The sequence below is a fragment of the Saccopteryx leptura genome, chromosome 3 (assembly GCF_036850995.1).
Source record: "Saccopteryx leptura isolate mSacLep1 chromosome 3, mSacLep1_pri_phased_curated, whole genome shotgun sequence".
Lineage (NCBI taxonomy): Eukaryota > Metazoa > Chordata > Mammalia > Chiroptera > Emballonuridae > Saccopteryx > Saccopteryx leptura.
In genome coordinates this window covers 78,498,431-78,517,197 of record NC_089505.1, presented here as the reverse complement: position 1 = coordinate 78,517,197, position 18,767 = coordinate 78,498,431, and the positions used below count along the sequence as shown (strand labels likewise).

At 40.9% G+C, this 18,767-nt stretch overlaps 2 protein-coding genes across 3 annotated transcripts in view; one reads left to right on the top strand and one right to left on the bottom strand.

Annotated features, from left to right (window-relative positions):
- LOC136399334 (zinc finger protein 91-like) overlaps positions 1–18,767 on the bottom strand; it is a 944,498-nt gene that overhangs the window by 60,975 nt on the left and 864,756 nt on the right. The gene's annotated exons all lie outside the window — the stretch shown is intronic.
- Positions 1–18,767, top strand: part of LOC136399336 (zinc finger protein 420-like) — a 318,259-nt gene that overhangs the window by 5,720 nt on the left and 293,772 nt on the right. Inside the window, exons 3-5 of one of the 2 annotated variants that reach the window (XM_066374407.1) lie at positions 426–552; positions 774–987; positions 11,399–11,540. In XM_066374407.1, the coding sequence (XP_066230504.1) occupies positions 973–987; positions 11,399–11,540 (157 nt within the window). In that variant the 5' untranslated portion in view covers positions 426–552; positions 774–972. Of the gene's footprint in view, positions 1–425; positions 553–773; positions 988–6,513; positions 6,566–11,398; positions 11,541–18,767 lie in introns of those variants that run through there. The other variant, XM_066374410.1, reaches the window with a different exon arrangement.

Below are 18,767 nucleotides of genomic sequence, written 5' to 3'. Positions count from 1 at the left end.
AAGTCAGTTAGCATTGTTGTTTTCATAAGGTGATCCAGGGGATTAGCAGGAAGGATCCTGGAAGAATTTGCTTTCTGTTTTTGTTTTTCATACGATAAATTTTATTTAGAAGTCACAGAAGTAGCCTTACCAGTTGGTGTCGCAGTGCATAAAAGTCGGACTGTGGTGAAGAGGACCCACTCTCGAAATCCTGAGGTCACTGGCTTGAGCACTGGGTTGCCAGCTTGAGTGTGTGATCATATATATTTATACATATGACACTAGGGTTGCTGGCTTGAGTCAAAAATTAGCTGGCTTGAGCAAGGGGTTACTCACTCTGCTTAGTATCCCCCCCTTCCTCCTCCAGGCACATATGAGAAAGCAATTAAGGAACAGCTAAAGAGCCACAATGAAGAATTGATGCTTCTCATTTCTCTGTCTGACAGCATGTCTGCACCTATCTGTCCGCCTCTCCGTCCTATCAAAAAAAATAAGTCACAGAAGTACAATGGGCTCGTGGAACAGGTTTCAGAGGCAAAAGATGAACCCTTGAATCTTATGAGAGAGACAAAGGTGAGTGGGGGGCACAGACATGCTCCAGAGAGGAGAGTGTACCCGGGATGCATTAGTGAGAGTGGGGAGCAGGGATGGTCAGGGGAGGTGACAGGGTGCTGTGTTGGGTTTGGGCGTTCAGGAGAGCAGCGCCTGTTCTCATTGCTGTGGGAATGTGTGGACATCTGAGGGAGGACAGACAGGTGAAGACAGGAAAATAATACAGTGTGGTCTCCCTGCAGGAGCACTTCTGTGCTGACTCCAGTGAGGAAGGACAGGAGAACGTAGTCTTCTCAGCATTTCCAGGTCCTTCTGTCTGTGAGTGTGTTGGAAGTGGATAAAGGGTCTGTGTGGACACTGGTGGCACATTCTCAAAATACAGACTGGACTCCTCAACATATTGTCACCTGAGAAAACAAGCAGGAGCCAGAACAGGACAGAATGGCTGCTTCTCAGGTAAGCGATGTGTCCTGCTCAGAGACAGTGTTTGCTTTTCCTCCTAACTTCAGTGGATTTAAGACCTGCAACCTGTAGTTCTCCACTTTTGATATTCCTGCCTACTGCGGTTGTTTCTGATTACTTATTTTTTTATTTCATTTCTTGGTTTTAGATAGAGGGGAGAGAGAAGGAGAGAGGCAGAGAAAGGGGGGAGAAGTTGGGACTATCAACTCCTAGTAGTGGCTTCCCATATGTGCCTTGACTGGGTAAACCCTGGGCTTCAAAACAGCAACCTCAGCATCCCAGGTTGATGATTTATTGACTCTGTTACCACAGTCAGGCTGTTCCATTCTTTTTTTTAATGTTTATTTTATTAATTTTAGAGGCACGAAGAGAGTGAGAGAGAGAGGTGAGAACATTGACCTGTTATTGTATGTGCCCCGGCAGGGATCAAAGCAGCAACCACTGTACTTTAAGGCCATGCTCTAACCTACTGAGCTATCTGGCCTGGGGCCCAGGCATTTTTAATTGTCAGGGTCAGCCGCTTACCTACTTCCCTCCTTTGTCCTAGAGCCTTCTGTGCCTCCTCTCCATCCACATTCCCTGAGGGCATGAACAATTCCCACTGTGAATTAATCACTGTTATTATTATTATTATTATTATTATTTATTTTTTTTTTAGAGAGACAGAGAGAGGGATAGGTAGGGAGAGACAGACAGGAACAGAGAGAGATGAGAAGCATCAATCATCAGTTTTCTGTTGCAGCACTTTAGTTGTTCACTGATTGCTTTCTCATATGTGCCTTGACCGTGGGGCTACAGCAGACAGAGTGACCCCTTGTTCAAGCCAGTGACCTTGGGTCCAAGCTGGTGAGCTTTGCTCAAACCAGATGAGCCCACGCTCAAGCTGGCGACCCCGGGGTCTCAAACCTGCGTCCTCCACATCCCAGTTGGACGCTCTTTCCACTGTGCCGCTGTCTGGTCAGGCTTTTATTACTATTTAGAAAATTAAACTTAACAGGGTGACATTGATCAACAAGAGTACATTGGTTTCATGTAAACACCTCCACAGCATTTGAACTATTGATTATATTGTATTCTCATCACCCGGAGTCAAATTATTTTGTGTCACCTCATATTTGTCCTTCCTCTTTATACCCTGTTCCGCACCCCTCCCCTTATTCTTCTCCCCTGCACACCCCTTCTCCTGCCAACCACTTTTATCTATCTATATCCATAGGTATCAGTTTTACATCCCACTTCTGTATAAAAACAGTTCTTAACTTTTGTTGATACACTTTTTCACTCAGCATAATGTTCTCAGGGTCCGTTCATGTTGACATAGATGACACTATATCATCATTTCTTATGGTGAGCAGTAATCCGTTGTATATATTGAATATGTACTACATCATCTTTATCTTATCCTCTATCGAAGGACACTTTGGTTGTTTTTTATTTATTTTATTTTATTATTTTTTTTCTGAAGCTGGAAACGCGGAGAGAGAGTTAGACAGACTCCCGCATGCGCCCGACCAGGATCCACCCGGCACGCCCACCAGGGGGCGACGCTCTGCCCACCTGGGGGCGATGCTCTGCCCCTCCGGGGCGTCACTCTGTTGCAACCAGAGCCACTCTAGCGCCTGGGGCAGAGGCCAAGGAGCCATCCCCAGCGCCCGGGCCATCTTTGCTCCAATGGAGCCTCGCTGCGGGAGGGGAAGAGAGAGACAGAGAGGAAGGAGAGGGTAGGGGTGGAGAAGCAAATGGGCGCTTCTCCTGTGTGCCCTGGCCGGGAATCGAACCCGGGACTTCTGCACGCCAGGCCGATGCTCTACCACTGAGCCAACCGGCCAGGGCCACTTTGGTTGTTTTTATGTCTTGGCCACTGTGATTAACATGGCGATGTATATGGGGCTGCATTTTTGTTTAGGTATGAATGTTTTTGAGTTTTTGGGGTCGATATCCAGTAGAGAGATTGCTGGGTCATGGTAGTTCTATTCTTAATGTTTTGAGGAATCTTCATTTTTCTTCCACAATGGTTGTTATAGTTTACATTCCTATCAGCAGTGAATGGGGGTTCCTATTTCTCTGTACCCTCTCCATTACTTGTTATTACGTGTCTTGTTGACAGTAGCCAATCTAACAGGTGTGAGGTGGTATGTGATTGTAGTTTTGATTTGCATTTCTCAAAATAGCTAGTGAAGATGAGCATTGTTTCATGTATCTGTTGGTCATTTGTATGTCTTCTTAGGAGTGTATGTCAGATCCTCTCCTCTTTCTTTTTTTTTTTTTTTGGTATTTTTCTGAAGTTGGAAACGGGGAGGCAGTCAAACAGACTCCCGCATGCGCCCGACTGGGATCCACCTGGCATGCCCATCTGGAGCGTTACTCTGTTGTGACCAGAGCCATCCTCAGTGCCTGGGCCATCTTTGCTCCAATGGAGCCTTGGCTGCGGGAGGGTAAGAGAGAGACAGAGAGGAAGGAGAGGAGGAGGGGAGGAGAAGTAGATGGGTGCTTCTCCTGTGTGCCCTGGCCGGGAATCGAACCCAAAACTCCCACATGCCAGGCCGACGCTCTCCAGGGCCCTCTCCTATTTCTTATTTGGATTTTTTGCTTGTTTGTTGCTAAGCTTTGTGAGGTCTTTATATATACGGTCTACTGGAAAGTTCTGTCCATTTTTGGAAAAAACAAAATAGAAATTTTTCTTACCGTCAATAAACTTTATTAAATAATATAAAATTGCCATTACTATTAATGATTTCTTGCCTGCATGAGGGCAATTTGTATATCCCATTTTTGAAAAATGTTTTTATCTTTTGATGTGAAAAATTGAACCAGTGCTTGTTTGATATCTTCTTCATTTTTGAATTTTTTGCCCTTCAAAAAATTTTGTAAGGACAAAACCAAGTGATAGTTGGAGGGTGCTAAGTCCAGGGAATATGGTGGCTGCGACAGAATTTCCCAGCCTAGTTCTGTAATTTTTTGATGAGTCCCCAAAGCAGCATGTGGCCTGGCATTATCATGATGCAGTATGATGTTCTTCCTATTGAACATCGCTGGCCTCTTTTCTTGGACTGCTGTCTTTAAATTATCTAGTTGCTGACAATACTTCTCTGAATTGAGCTTTTCATTCGGTTTTAAAAGCTCATAATGTATTGGTCCTCGAATGTCCCATCATATACACAACATTCTCTTATTCAGAGTCAAATTTGGTTTAGAGGTGGAAGGGCTACGTTTTCCGGGTTCACAGTATGCCCTTTTCCTTACGATGTTTTCGTAGGTAATCCACTGTTAATCCCCAGTTATCATCCGGTTCAAGAAGGGCTCAATTTTGTTCCGAGCAAGCAGAGATGTGCATATGACGACTCGATCATCCAAATTCTTCTGACTTAATTCATGTGGCACCCATCTTGAATATTTCCACACCAATCCTGTCTTCCGAATATGGTCTGAAATAGTTTGCTGAGCTGAATTAAGCCTTTCTGCAATCTCCGATGTTGTCAGAAAAGGATCTTGCTCCAACATGGTCTTAACAACATCGTCATCGATCACAGATGGTCGCCCAGAACATGGCTTATCGGAAAGGTCAAAATCACCTGTTTTGAATTTTTCAAACCGTCTTCTGCATGTCCTATCAGAAACTGTACCTTCACCAAATACTTTCAATAAATTTCTACATGCTTCTGTATCATTCCTTGTTGAAATTCGTAAAAATTACAGTGGCGTAAATGAACTTTATCAGTAGCCATGGGTACACTATTGCTTCACACATAAGACTAACGTGAATCAACTTTGTTTTAGTTAATTTGCTACGTCAGTATGTATACATTAAGTGATAAAAATAGAGAGGCATACATGCGCCAAATAAACATGTGCTTACGTGTCGAAACTTGTGATAGAAATGGACAGAACTTTCCAGTAGACCTCATATTTTGGATATTAACCCCTATTCGAAGCTGTTGTTTGCAAGTATCATATCCCATTTCATTGGGTGCTTATCTGCTTTGTTTCCAGTTACTTTTGCTTTGTAGAAGCTTTTTAGTTTGATATAGTCTTACTCATTTTATCCTTTACTTTTCTTTCCATTGGGGTCAAAGTCATAAATTGTTCTATATGATCAAGGTCTATGAGTTTAGAATGTTTTGTTCTATGTAATTTACTGTTTCAGTTCTTCTATTTATGTCTTTGACCTGGTTTTTTGTTTTTGTATTTTTTGAAGTGAGAAGTGAGGAGGCAGAGAGATAGACTCCCATACGCCCCCGGCTAGGATCCACCCAGCAAGTCCACTAGGAAGCAATGCTCTGCCCATCTAGGGCATTGCTCCGTTGTAACTGGAGCCATTCTAGTGCTTGAGGCGGAGGCCATGGAGCCATCCTTACCGCCTGGGCCAACTTTGCTCCAGTGGAGCCTTGGCTGTGGGAGAGGAAGAGAGAGATAGAGAAAGGAGAGGGGGAAGGGTAGAAAAGCAGATGGGTGCTTCTCCTGTGTGTGCTGGCCTGGAATCAAACCCAGGACTTCCACATGCTGGGCCAATGCTTTACCATTGAGCCAACCGGCCAAGGCTTAAGGTCTTTGATCTGTTTTGAATTACTTTTTCTGCAGGGGGACAAAAAAGTTTCATTCTCTTGCATGTGGCTGTCCAATTTTCCCAGCACCATTTATTGAAGAGGCTTTCCTTTCTCCATTGTGTGTTTTTGGCTCCTTTGACAGAGATGATTTATTTGTCCATACATGGTTTTATTTCTGGGCTCTTGATTTTTTCCCATTGTACTGTGTGGCTATTTTTCTGCCCATACTACCAGGTTTGGTTATCATGGCTCTGTAGTTTAATTTGAAATAAGGTATTTTAATAATTCTGGCTTTTTTCCCCCTCATGATTGGTTTTGTTATGCTGGGTCTTTTATTATTACATACAAACCTGATGATATTTTTGTTTCATTTCATTAAGAAATGACAGGGATGTTGATGGGGATGACGTTAAATCTGTATATTGCTTTGGGTAATATGGCCATTTTAACTATTACATTCTTCCAATTTATGAATGTGGAATATATCATATTTCCATTTTATTTTGTCCTTTTCAATTTCTTTTACTAATGCTTTGTAGTTTTCTATATATAGATCTTATATATCATTTATTAAGTTTATCCTAAGATATTTTATTTTATTTTTTGTTGCAATTGTAAAGGGGATTATTTTTTTAGTTCATTTTCTGGAGTTTGATTATTGGCATATATGAAAGTAGTAGAGTTTTGTATGTTGATTTTGTATCCCGTGACATTACTGTATCGCTTTATTGTTTCTAATATTTTTTTGGTGGAGTCTTTGGGTCTTTCTTTTTTTCTTCCTTCTTTTATTCTTTTTCAGTGAGAAGAAGGGAGGCCGAGACAGACTCATGCATGCTTTTGACTGGGATCCACCCAGCAAGCCCACTAGAGGATGATGCCGTGCCCATCTGGGGCATAGCTCCATTGCTTAGCAACGAAGCTCCTCTTAGTTCCTAAGGCAGAGGCCACAGAGCCATCTGAAGTGGCCAGTCCAACTTGCTCCAATAGAGCCATGGCTGCAGGAGGGGAATAGGTGGATGAGTGAGAGGGTAAGGGTGGAGAAACAGAAGGGCATGTCTCCTGTGTGCCCTGACAAAGAATTGAACCCAGACAATCCACAGGCTCTACCTCTGATTCAACTGGCCAAAGCCTTGGTTATTCTATATGCAGGATCATATCATCTGCAAAAAGTGATACCATTACTTTTTTTATTGTTACAGAAAGAGGGACATACAGGGACAGACAGGAAGGGAGGGATGAGAAACATCAATTCTTTGTTGTGGCTCTTTGTTGCGGCTCCTTTATCGTTCATTGATTGCTTTCTCATATGTGCCTTGATGGGGGGCCTACAGCAGAGCCAGTGACATTTTGGTCAAGCCAGTGAGTTTGGGCTTCAAGCCAGCAACTTTTGGGTTCAAGCCAGTAACCATGGGGTCATATCTATAATCCCAGGCTCAAGCCAACAAGCCTATGGTCAAGTTCGTGAGCCTGGGCTCAAACCAGTGACCTTGGGGTTTTAAACCTGGGTCCTCTGCATCCCAGTCTGAATCACAATCCACTGCATCACTACCTGCTCAGGCCTCATATTACCCTTTCTGATTGAGGTAGTCAGTTCTTGCGGTGCTCTCTTGTTTTTTTTAATTCATGAGTGTCTTCTCTCTGTAGTATCTCTATTTGCCTGTCTTCGATGTTACTGATTCCTCTTTCTGGCCTGTTGTATTAGCTAAACTTGCTACCTCATTTTTCAATTTATATATTGAATTCTTCAGCTTTGTTTGATTTTTTTTTATAGAGTTTAAGTTTTATTGGTGAAGAACTCATTTTGTTCATTAATTTGTTTTGAGCTCATTAATTTGCCTATTAGTGTTTTCTTGCAACTCATTGAGTTTTTTTATAAATTCAATTTTGAATTCTGTTTTTTAACTCCAAGATTTCCATGTAGTTGAGATTTTTTTCCCTGGCGATTTTTTGTTACCTGAACTCTACATCTCTTTCTTCTGTATGCATGGTCTTAAATTTCTTCTTTCTTGATCCATTTGGCAGTGGTATTGTTAAGAACGCTAACAAGAAACAACTAAAAAATGAAAAATTAAAATTGATAAAAAGCCATGAAAAATATAAAAATTTTAAACATAATCATAAGTAAAGGAAATACCAAAGTACAGAGCAAAAATATACATAAAAAAAGTCAGCTGGAAAAAAATATATATAAAAGTTAAAGATAATAAAATTTAAATGGGTAAATGAAAAAACAAAGTAAATAAAAGTAGAAAAAAATATATATATATAGCCCTGGTCGGTTGGCTCTGGTAGAGCATCGGCCTGGCGTGCAGGGGTCCCAGGTTTGATTCCCAGCCAGGGCACACAGGAGAAGCACCCGTCTGCTTCTCCACCCCTCCCCCTCTCCTTCCTCTCTGTCTCTTCCTCTTCTGCAGCCAAGGCTCCATTGGAGCAAGGTTGGCCTGGGCACTGAGGATGGCTCTATGGCCTTTACTTCAGGCACTAGAATGGCTCTGGATGCAACAGAGCAACAGCCCAGATGGGCAGAGCATCGCCCCCTGGTGGGTTTGCCGGGTGGATCCCGGTCGGGCGCATACGGGAGTCTGTCTGACTGCCTCCCCATTTCCAACTTCAGAAAAAAAAATACAAAAAAAAAAAAAATATATGTATAATTTTTTTAGGTTTGTGAGGTTACTGTATTCTTCCAGGAGGTGATGTTGTACTGCAAGTTTTGGCTCTGAGATTCTTGGGCAGAACTCTACTGTGACCTTCCTGTTAATGATGCTGGCAGGGCTGCAGTCAGTGGTGGTTGTGGTGTGTAGAGAGGGTTTTACAGCTTCTGCTTTATGGCCTTAAGGTTTTGTGGCTTTAGGTTTTAGCAGTGGCGATTTGAGGTCTCTGGGCACTCCTCCCCATGACTCAAGAAACCAGGGGACCCGATGTGGAGTACATCTTGGGAAAGAGTGGCTCTGGAGAGCTACCAGTGGGGTCTGCCACTGCCACACTTTCTACCTGTGAGGTGAGCGAGTTGGCATCTGGGAGGCTGGGGCGCTGCACTTTGTCTCGGTGCAGAGAGCGGGCTGCAGACAGACCACGGGAAGTGTGGCCAGGACCCTGATCCCAGGCCATCCCGTCTACACCACTCAGTTCAGCACTTCCTCCTCTGCCTCTCAGCCTCTCTGCCTCTCCCATCTGAAGGAGGCTAAGACACTGCGGATTTAACTCTTCCTTTCATGGGAAACAAGACCCAGGCAGCATGGCCCTACTTCCTTCCCATAGAACAGCAAAGAAAAAGAAAGAAAAACCTGGTCCAGCCGGTTTCTTTCCCCTTCAGAGCTGACTGCTAGTGCATTTTATCATCTGCCTTTCAACTCGGCACACCTTCAGTCCATTCAGCTTGGGGATCTTTCAGGTGCACTGTGAGCCCAGCTGGGGTTATTTCACTGTGTTACAACTGTTCAATTTGTTGAAATTTCAAAGGAAGAGATTAGGGGAATTTCTCATGCTACCATTACTCTCTAATAACTTTCAAATACTAGAAATATCCCCTTTGTGACATCAATGTGGGAAGTCAACTGTGTCCAACAACCTTACGAGGATGGGTCAGAGGCTCGAGCATCAATAAAGAGGGAAAGTAGGCTGTAGTTTCATGTGGCTGCAGTATCAACTCTGTGACAGGATTAAGGAAATGCACCTTCTCTGGAACAGAACATGTGGAGGACATTTGGAAACATTACTATTCCCTAGTGATCATATTCAGATAATTTTCTTATTCATGTTGTGTGCCTGCAATGTCACAGCAGATAATTTTTCACAAATGTGTATAAAAATTTTCAAAGAAATTAGAGACAAAAAGTCACTTGCTTTAAATTCTTCTTAATTTTCATGGATGTTCTTCTTGCTACTGTGTTTATTAAAAACGAGCATTGCTGACACAGAGGACCCAGGTTTGAAACTTTGAGGTCACTGGCTTGAGCGCGGGATCATAGACATAACCTATAATGGTCTTATGCTTAAACCTAAAGTTCTCTGATTTGAAAGCTAAGGTTCCTGGCTTGTCCTAAGGGATGAGTAAGGGGGTCACTCGCTCTGTTGTAGCTCCTCCATCAATGTACATATGAGAAAGCAATCAAGGAACAACGAAGGAGAAGCAACAAAGAACTAATGTTTCTCATCTCTCTCTTCTCTGGTCTGTCCCTCTGTTTCTCTCTCTGTTACACACAAAAAAGTATCATTCACAAGTGATTCATGAAACAACAGAATCACAGTATCTTCATTTTATTTTCTATCATTTTATGTTATTTTTAAGATTTTTATAAATTTATTTTAAAGAGGAGAGAGAGAACAAGGCAGAAAGCATGAACTTCATATGTGCCTTGATTAGGGAAGCCCAGGATTTTGAACTGGCAACCTCAGTGTTCCAGGTTGACGTTTTTCCCACTGCACCACCACAGGTCAGGCTCTATCACTTTGAAATTGTACCTAGTTCTTCTGTTATGTCTTTGTGCATAACATGTTAACATTATTTGAGGTATTTTTTTTCTTCTTAAGATATTTTGGTTATTATCAGTGATAGGACCTTCAATAGATGTTGATGAGGTTTCTTATGAGAATTGGCCAGTGTTTCTACTTTTTTAGGAAACGTAGATTACATTTGAAATAAAACTCAAGGTCTACACTTCACTGTATGTTTCACAAAGCAATCCCACAGCAAGGGAAGAAATACCTTGTTCTAAAATCACATATGGTAAATTAGTGGTTGCTATGCATCCTATTCCTTGAGAACAAGAAATTCCGTTAAAATTTTAGCTCAAGGTCATGTATGCATTTTCCCTTGTGTTTTCTCTGTGCTATTCAGGAGTGTGGCACGTGGACTGGAGACATTGGTGTCACTGGTAAAAAGAGAGCTTGTTCGATGATGTGTGGAAACACAGGCCACATTTCAGAACTCCTGAGTGAGAATCAGCATTTTTAGAAAACAGCAGTTCACTGTTGTCCACGTCAAAATTGAAGAAGTACTTACACTTCCAACTCATTGTGACTTTTCCACCTGAAAAAATATACACAACTGATCATGAGTGATCACATACAGCACTGACAAATCCACATGCCTATGCTGATGCGTTAATTCTATTGATTAATTTGAGAGAGAGCGGGAGAAAAGCCATGAGCTTGCTATTTCCCTTATTAGTTAATTGGTTGATTTCTTGTATGTGCTTAAGCAGGAATTGAACCTGCCACATTGGTATTTCAGGAGAATGCTTTATTCAGCTGACCTACCAGATCACAGTGATGTCTTAATTTTAAAATTTATATTCTTGGAAAGCCAAGTCTGTATAGTGGATTTATGGACATGTGTAATCCTTGTTACTCAATGTTAGAGAATAAGTTAGAGAAAATTACTGTGTGAATGATTAAGAAAACAAAGGACGATAAAATTTTTTTTAGAAAGCGTATTATTGCCTGACCAGGAAGTAGCACAGTAAATAAGGCAGTGAGGACCCAGATTTAAAGCCCTGAGGTCACTGATTTCAACCCAGGGTCCCTTCCTGGAGCGTGGGCTTATAGATATTACCCCGTGGTTACTGGTATGAGGCCAAACCTTGCTGGCTTGAGAAACGGGTCACTGGCTCAGCTAGGGCCAAGGCACATATCAGAAAGTAGTTAATGAAAAAGTAAAAAGTCCCACAGTCTCATCTCTCTCAAACTAGTTTGTGTGACCCTCTTTCTCACACACATTTAGAAAAACTATATATTGCTGGGGGAAAACGATCTTACTGGGTCATTTCTCTTAGGACAAAACCAGTTCTAACCCGGTTTTATTGTTGGATGGGATTATGAACTCAGATTGCAGACCTCTGTTAATGTGTCTTTTCTTCCAGAAACCATTGACCTTCAGGGATGTGACCTTCAGGGATGTGGCTGTAGATTTCTCTCAGGAGGAGTGGGAATGCCTGGACCCAGCTCAGCGGAAACTGTACACGGATGTGATGTTGGAGAACTACAGGAACCTGGTCTCCCTGGGTGAGGATGACTTCCTGAGTTTATTCTACCTGCAGCTTTTTCTTCTGTTCATTAGGGGGAACATCACATGGGAGCTTCTGCCCTGCAGGTTAGGTTTTAGAGTTCTGCCATCAGGGAACAAATATGAGGGTTAGCTGGTGTAGAAACAAAGGCTTCATGATGCACATTAATTAGAACTCAGTATATGAAAACTTACATGTTGTCTAGAACAGTGGTCCCCAACCTTTTTTGGGCCACGGACCGGTTTAATGTCAGAAAATATTTTCACAGACTGGCCTTTAGGGTGGTACGGATAAATGCATCATGTGACCGAGACAAGCGTCAAGAGTGAGTCTTAGACGGATGTAACAGAGGGAATCTGGTCATTTTTAAAAAATAAAACATCATTCAGACTTAAATATAAATAAAGTGGAAATAATGTAAGTTATTTATTCTTTCTCTGCGGACCTGTACTAAATGGCCCATGGACCGGTACCGGTCCGTGGCCCAGGGGTTGGGGACCACTGGTCTAGAATGATTAAGGTGCTCTCAGAAAATGTTATTTTAAAAGTTATTTCCTAGAACATTGTTATATTGTACCATGTCTTCTTACTTGGGCAAAAATTGAATTAGAAATTGGAGCTGGGAAGGAAAATGACAGTATCCTTCTAGCCAGGTAGGTGGGATGAGGAAGCAGATGACACAGGTGAGAGATCTAAAGGTCACGGAGGAAGCCAGACCTTACAGTGTGGTTGGGAAGCTGCTGCAGTGGAAAGGGCTGTGAGAGGCCCAGATTTATCCTGGTTGCTAACACATCCTGAGTTCTGACATCCTCTCAGGACTCTGCTTTTGCTCTCGTGACCTCCATCATCACATTAGCAGTGGGGTCCAAGTCTTCCCCTTGGACTGAGAGATGCCACGATGACTCCTCTTCCATAGCTTTGGGCATCACAGAAAACCTATGCATATACCTGAGGAATTACATGATAAGCTGTTTTTCTCATTTGGCATTTTTCACAGAAATGGTTGAGACTCTCAAATTAGGTGCAGAAATTTTAGGAATGCTGGGGACAGATGCCTTGTTTTCAGATGTATTATTTTTTTCTTTTTTCTTTTTGCCAGAGATAGAGATGGACAGATAGGGATAGACAGGAAAGGAGAGAGATGAGAAGCATTAATTCTTTTTTGTGGCACCTTACCTGCTCTTTGATTGCTTTCTCATATGTGTCTTGACTGGGAGACTACAGCAGACGAGTGACCCCCTTGCTCATGCCAGCAACGTTTTGGCATCAAGCCAGCAACCATGGGGTTGTATCTGTGATCCCATGATCAAGCCAGCAATCGCATACTCAAGCTGGTGACCTTGAGTGTTTTGTTATTTTTTTAGATTTTATTTATTCATTTAGAGATACAGGAAAGAGAGAAAAAGGGGAAGAGCAGGAAGCATTAAATCCCGTATTTGCCTTGACCCGGAAAGCCCAGGGTTTCAAACTGGCAACCTCAGTATTATAGGTTGATGCTTTATCCACTGCGCTATCACAGCTCAGTTGTTAAAGACGTTTTAAACGTGGGTCTTCTGTGTGCTCATTCTGTGCCCTATCCACTGCACCACTGCCTGTTTGGGTCAGTTTTATCATTTCTAATCCTATGGACATTTTGCACAAGACCGTACAAAGTATAGACTCAATGATTTCATCACAACACAAAGCATATCCCCAAAGTGGGATGTTCAGATTTTGTTTTAATTCAAATTCTTCTTCTGCTTAGTATGAATTATCGTTACAAATTCTGGTCCCGGCCTTGGCACTTTGGTTCAGTGGGAGGTCATCGGCTTACCATATAGATATCCTGGGATGGATGCCACTCAGGACATACAGGGGACGTGACCATCTGATTCTTCACCCTTTTCTCTCACTGTCTCTTTTTTCCTCCTGAAGCCATGTCTTGTTTGGGTTCAGTGTATTATCCCTGGGCACAGAGGATGGCTCTGTGGTGTCTGCACCTCAAGCACTAAAAATAGGTCAGTTGCAACCATGGCCCCAGATGGATAAATCAACAGCCCAGATGGGGGTTTTCAGATGGATCTCATTGAGGTGCATGCACTAGGCTATCTCTCATCCTTTAACTTGGAAAGAAGGAAAAAATATTTTAGTCTGTATTTTTTAATTCTGCACAATAGTGTAATTTCATATCTCTCCGAATCTCACAGAATACTTCAATAGTGACTGTCATAGGCAACCTTGAAGTATTGCCCAGCAGGTAGGAAAGTGTCCACTGTTACCTGCTTTCATCGTCACTGTCATTCTGTAATTCTTTTTGTGCACTTGAGGGCTGCCCCTGACTGACTTTTTCTGTTTTCACTTTTTAATGAGATTTTTGTCATATTTGTGCTTATGGATTCACAAGTGCTAGTACAAGACGCAGAATTGTTCTTTGGAAAGAATAGAAATACAGCATTATTGGGCACTTCATATTTAGGAAGTGGCTTTGTTCCTTAATTCAAGTTTATTTCAGGGAAAAGCAATGATGAGGTTTTTCATTTACTTTGTCAGCATGTTTTTTTCTTATGGTGTGCTGTATCTGAAATGTTTAAAGATTAGATTAGTCTGTCCATATTTCAGAACTTTCTGATGCTTTTTTTATTTAGAAATAAAGATTATGTTTTTAGGTGAATTACAACCTACACATTTTTATAAGGTTAGGTGAAATAGAGTAAACCAGAATAACTTTCTCATGTCATTTAAATATCTTTATTACAATTATACTTTGCAGTTATTTTTTTAATGATTTGAATACATTGTCTAAGAAATGTTTTAGCTCTAGAATGTCATGATGCCAACTATTTTCTGTTTGAGGGTATACTCATTTAAAAATTATAGTTAATATAGAAGATTTTTGATCACTGAAACTTTTATATAATTTTCAAAATTCTTCAGATTAATTTTCTGTTCTTGGTTTGCATTTTCTTTTTTATTCAGTTATTATTTTGAACTAGTTTCAGATGTACAGGATAATGGTTAGACTTTAATATACTTTATAAAATCTGAAAGTATTCCCCGTGATATTTTCGGGACCCACATAGTTAATACCGTATTATGATATTTGCTATAGTCCCCATGCTGCATTTTACATCCCATGACTGTTCTGTAGCTACCAGTGTGTTCTTCTCAAGTGTTTCAACATTTTGTCTCAGTCTTACAACTCTCCTGCCCTCTGACAGCTTTCACTCTGTTTACTGTACCTGTGAATATCTTTCTGGTTGTTTGTTCATTTATATTGTTTTTTACATTCCAAATATAACTGACATCATATGGTACATATGTTTCTCTGCCAGACTTATCTCACTTAGCACAATATCTTCTATGCTTGTACATGCTTCTGTAAATGCTATGATTTCATTTTTATCATCCATTTATTTTTAATATTTATATTCACGTTCTTGATATATATATTTTTTCTTTATTTTACGTGACCCTGATCTTACTATCTTCGTTTTAAGATGACAACTCTGTTGTTTTCTTTTACTGAGAGTAAGCAAGGGAGAAAGATGAAAAGCTTCAACTAATAGTTGAGTAACTTTAGTTAGTTGTTCATTGACTACTTCTTATATGTGCCTTGCCTGGGTGTCTTCAGCTGAAGCAGTGAGTGATAGCTTGCACAAACTATTGACCTTGGTATCAAGCTAGTAGTGATATAATCATGATGATCCTATTATGCTGAAGTGGCAGCCTTGACATTATTTTCTCTTTTTTTTTTTTTTTTTTTTTCATTTTTCTGAAGCTGGAAACGGGGAGAGACAGTCAGACAGACTCTCGCATGCGCCCGACCGGGATCCACCTGGCACGCCCACCAGGGGCGAAGCTCTGCCCACCAGGGGGCGATGCTCTGCCCATCCTGGGCGTCGCCATGTTGCGACCAGAGCCACTCTAGCGCCTGAGGCAGAGGCCACAGAGCCATCCCCAGTGCCCGGGCCATTTTTGCTCCAGTGGAGCCTTGGCTGCGGGAGGGGAAGAGAGAGACAGAGAGGAAAGCGCCACAGAGGGGTGGAGAAGCAAATGGGCGCTTCTCCTGTGTGCCCTGGCCGGGAATCGAACCCGGGTCCTTATTTTCTCTTTTTCTGTCTTATTTATTTTTTTAGTGAGAGAGCGAGAGAGACAGTCAGAAACAGAGCGAGAAGAAAAGCATCAATTTATAATTGGGGCACATTAGTTGTTTATTGATTGCTTTCATATATGTGCCTTGTTGGGGAGTTCAACCTGAGCCACTTACTTCTTGCTTAAGCCAGTGCATTGGGGTTGTAGCCAGTAACCATGGGTCATATCTATTCCAGTGACCTACCAGGCATAGATTCAGTGGTACCTTGAGATACAAATTTAATTTGTTCTGTAACCAAGCTCGTAAGTCAGTCAACTCCTATATCAAACTGCCGATAATGGACCCATGTGCCAACGTGCTAACTAGCGGCAGCTTACCGAATCATGACATATATAGGAATTTTGCTCAGATCTCAAACGAAAATACGGACCGAGTCGCAGCTCATATCTTAAAAAATTCATATGTTGTTCCTGTTTGTATCTCAAGGTACCACTGTACTCTTAAGCCAGTGAGCCCACTGTTAAACAGGTATGCCAACATTTTAGCCGGCGACCTTGGGACTTTGGACCTGGTTCTTCAGCATCTCAGCCAACACTCAGTTTATTGTGCCACCACCTCATCAGGCCTGGTATTCTTGCTCTTAATCTTTTGAGCCTGCACTCAAGGGAAATGAGGTCATAGGCCAGAGAGCTTAGGGATTGAGACCTGATACCACAGCACAGCATCCCAGGTTGACACTATTCACTGCACCACCACTGGTCATGCTGTTTCTGTTTTTGATATCTGTCAATACTGCAGTCTCTATGTGCTTGAACAATTACTTCTTAAGAAATGGTCATTATAGTACCTTCCCCATGTACTGCCATTCTCTTGGCACTTTATTATGCAAAACAGAAATGATATTTCAGGAAGAAGCGAAGCCACCAGTTCACTGAGCATGCAGTACTATAGTTTCTGTTTCTTAGGAAGAAACTGGTAATTAGGAATGTTCTTACCACATCAGCCTTGTGTGCTTGGGTGTTTTAGCAGATATTGTTAGGAGTAGATGTAAATTTTTATTCCTCACTGATGGGACTTTCTTCATTGTTACCTTTCTTGGTCTTGCCTTTTACTCTTAACCTGCCTTTGGCAACTTAAAATGTAATTTCGTGAATACTTGCTGGTATATCCATTTACCTTGTGTCATAACTGTCATATTTTGTATCTTTTAGCTATGCCGTCTGAAGACAACACGACCTTGTATCAAAATCCAGGAATCAAAGATTTTTTCTTTAAAAGAATACTGGTAAGATATGGAAGGTATTGTTTTGATCATTTAAATTTAATAAAAGCCTCAAAAATTTTAGAGTGGTTAGAAGAAAAAATATTAATATATACAGAGCTAATCTACCACAATTTTTTTTTGTTATTTATATATAGTGTTACCTTGACACTCAAGTTTAATTTGTTTCCTGGCCGAGCTCGTGACTCAATATCCTTGTATGTCAAAGAGAATTTCCCCACTTAAATTTTGGGGAATACAATTAATCTCTTCCGGTTTCCAAAAACCAAACAAAGTTTTTGTTTTACATATATGATTTTAAATAAAAAGTACTTTATAAATAACAAATATGTACATATATACATAATAAGAGAAAATGTAAAGAAATAAGCTTGTTTATGAATTGTATTTACCTTCAAGTTCAGGTAAAGATGCTGGTGGAGGGGGAGGAGACCGCGGAGGATGTTTTTATTTCGTGCGCTATTGCTTAACTTATAACTTACTCTCTACACACTTAAGGCTACATTTAATTGCAAAATTTACACACTACATATGATTTGTAATTTTCTTGATAATCTTATTGCCATTTTTTTACTTTGCTTAATCATCATAATTTTCTTCACTATTGGCTTTTTTGGCACACTTTCCTTGCTTTCACCTAGAGGCTGTTTCACCAAAAACCTTTCCATGGAAGTTTGTTTGTTCCTCCCTTTTAGAACAATCAGAAGGCCATTTAGTAGAAGTTGGTGGAACCTCGTGATTTTAATATTTGCTGGTGACATAAAGCAAAAAATTCTGCAAGTGACTGCTCCTCTCTCAAATTGCTTGCAAAATCAAGTGCTCATGTGTCAAGGTACCACTGTATTGAGAGAGAGTGGAATGGGGAGAGAAAGAGACTGAGTCAGAAACAATCTTTTCCTGTATGTGTCCTAGCTGGGAATTGAACCAGCAACATCTGTACTTCAGGATGATGCTCCAACCAAAGGAGCTATCTGGCCAGGGCGAGACTATTATTTGTGGTTAACTCATTGTTTTATAAATAGGTAAAAAATATTACACATCTGTGAAACTCCATATTTAAGTCAGCTACATTGGGTATCAGTTTCTAAAAATTCAAATTGGTTCTGGCTGATTTCTTTAGTGGCCAAGAATGTTGATGTCCTGGGTTCAGTTCTGGGTAAGGACCTACAGGAAAAGCAACCATCTTCTTTACCCATCCCCCTCTTGCTTTGCTTTTACTCTTCCTCTCCCACAGCCATGGCTGCATTGGTTGAGTAAGCTGGCCTTAGGCACAATGGATCGATCGCTCTTTGAACTCTTCCCAAGGCACTAAAAAAATGGCTTCATTGCTAATATCCCCACATAGGTAGGCTTGCCCACCAACATCATAAACTATCTGTTACTATTATATACTTTTGAAAAGAAAATCTGGAAAAGTTAGGAAGTTATGTAAACTTTGGAGTAAATAATGATTGGATTTGGTTTTCAAATGTTTTTCCATTTTAATGTCTGATATTCATTAAGTTTGTAGCAAATTTTGTACAGCCAATATGGTTTAATAGGTATCACAGAGTAGTTATTTGGGAATAAGTGTACATGTTAAATGAAATTATACCTTTCAATAAAAGTATATCTATCTTTCATTATTACCAGATTATGCATAATGAAGACAGAAGTTATCGATACAATGAACATTGGAAAAACTTTGAACAAGAATCAGTTTGTAATCAAAATGAGAAAACTCCATTTCCCAAGAACCATTATGAACACGGAGAAGTATTTGACCAGATATCACATTATAATATTCATCATGTTATTCATGATGTGGAGATAACAAAGGAACAAAGTAAATGTGTCAGATCTTTTATGCAATCCTCAGATCATCCAGAAGA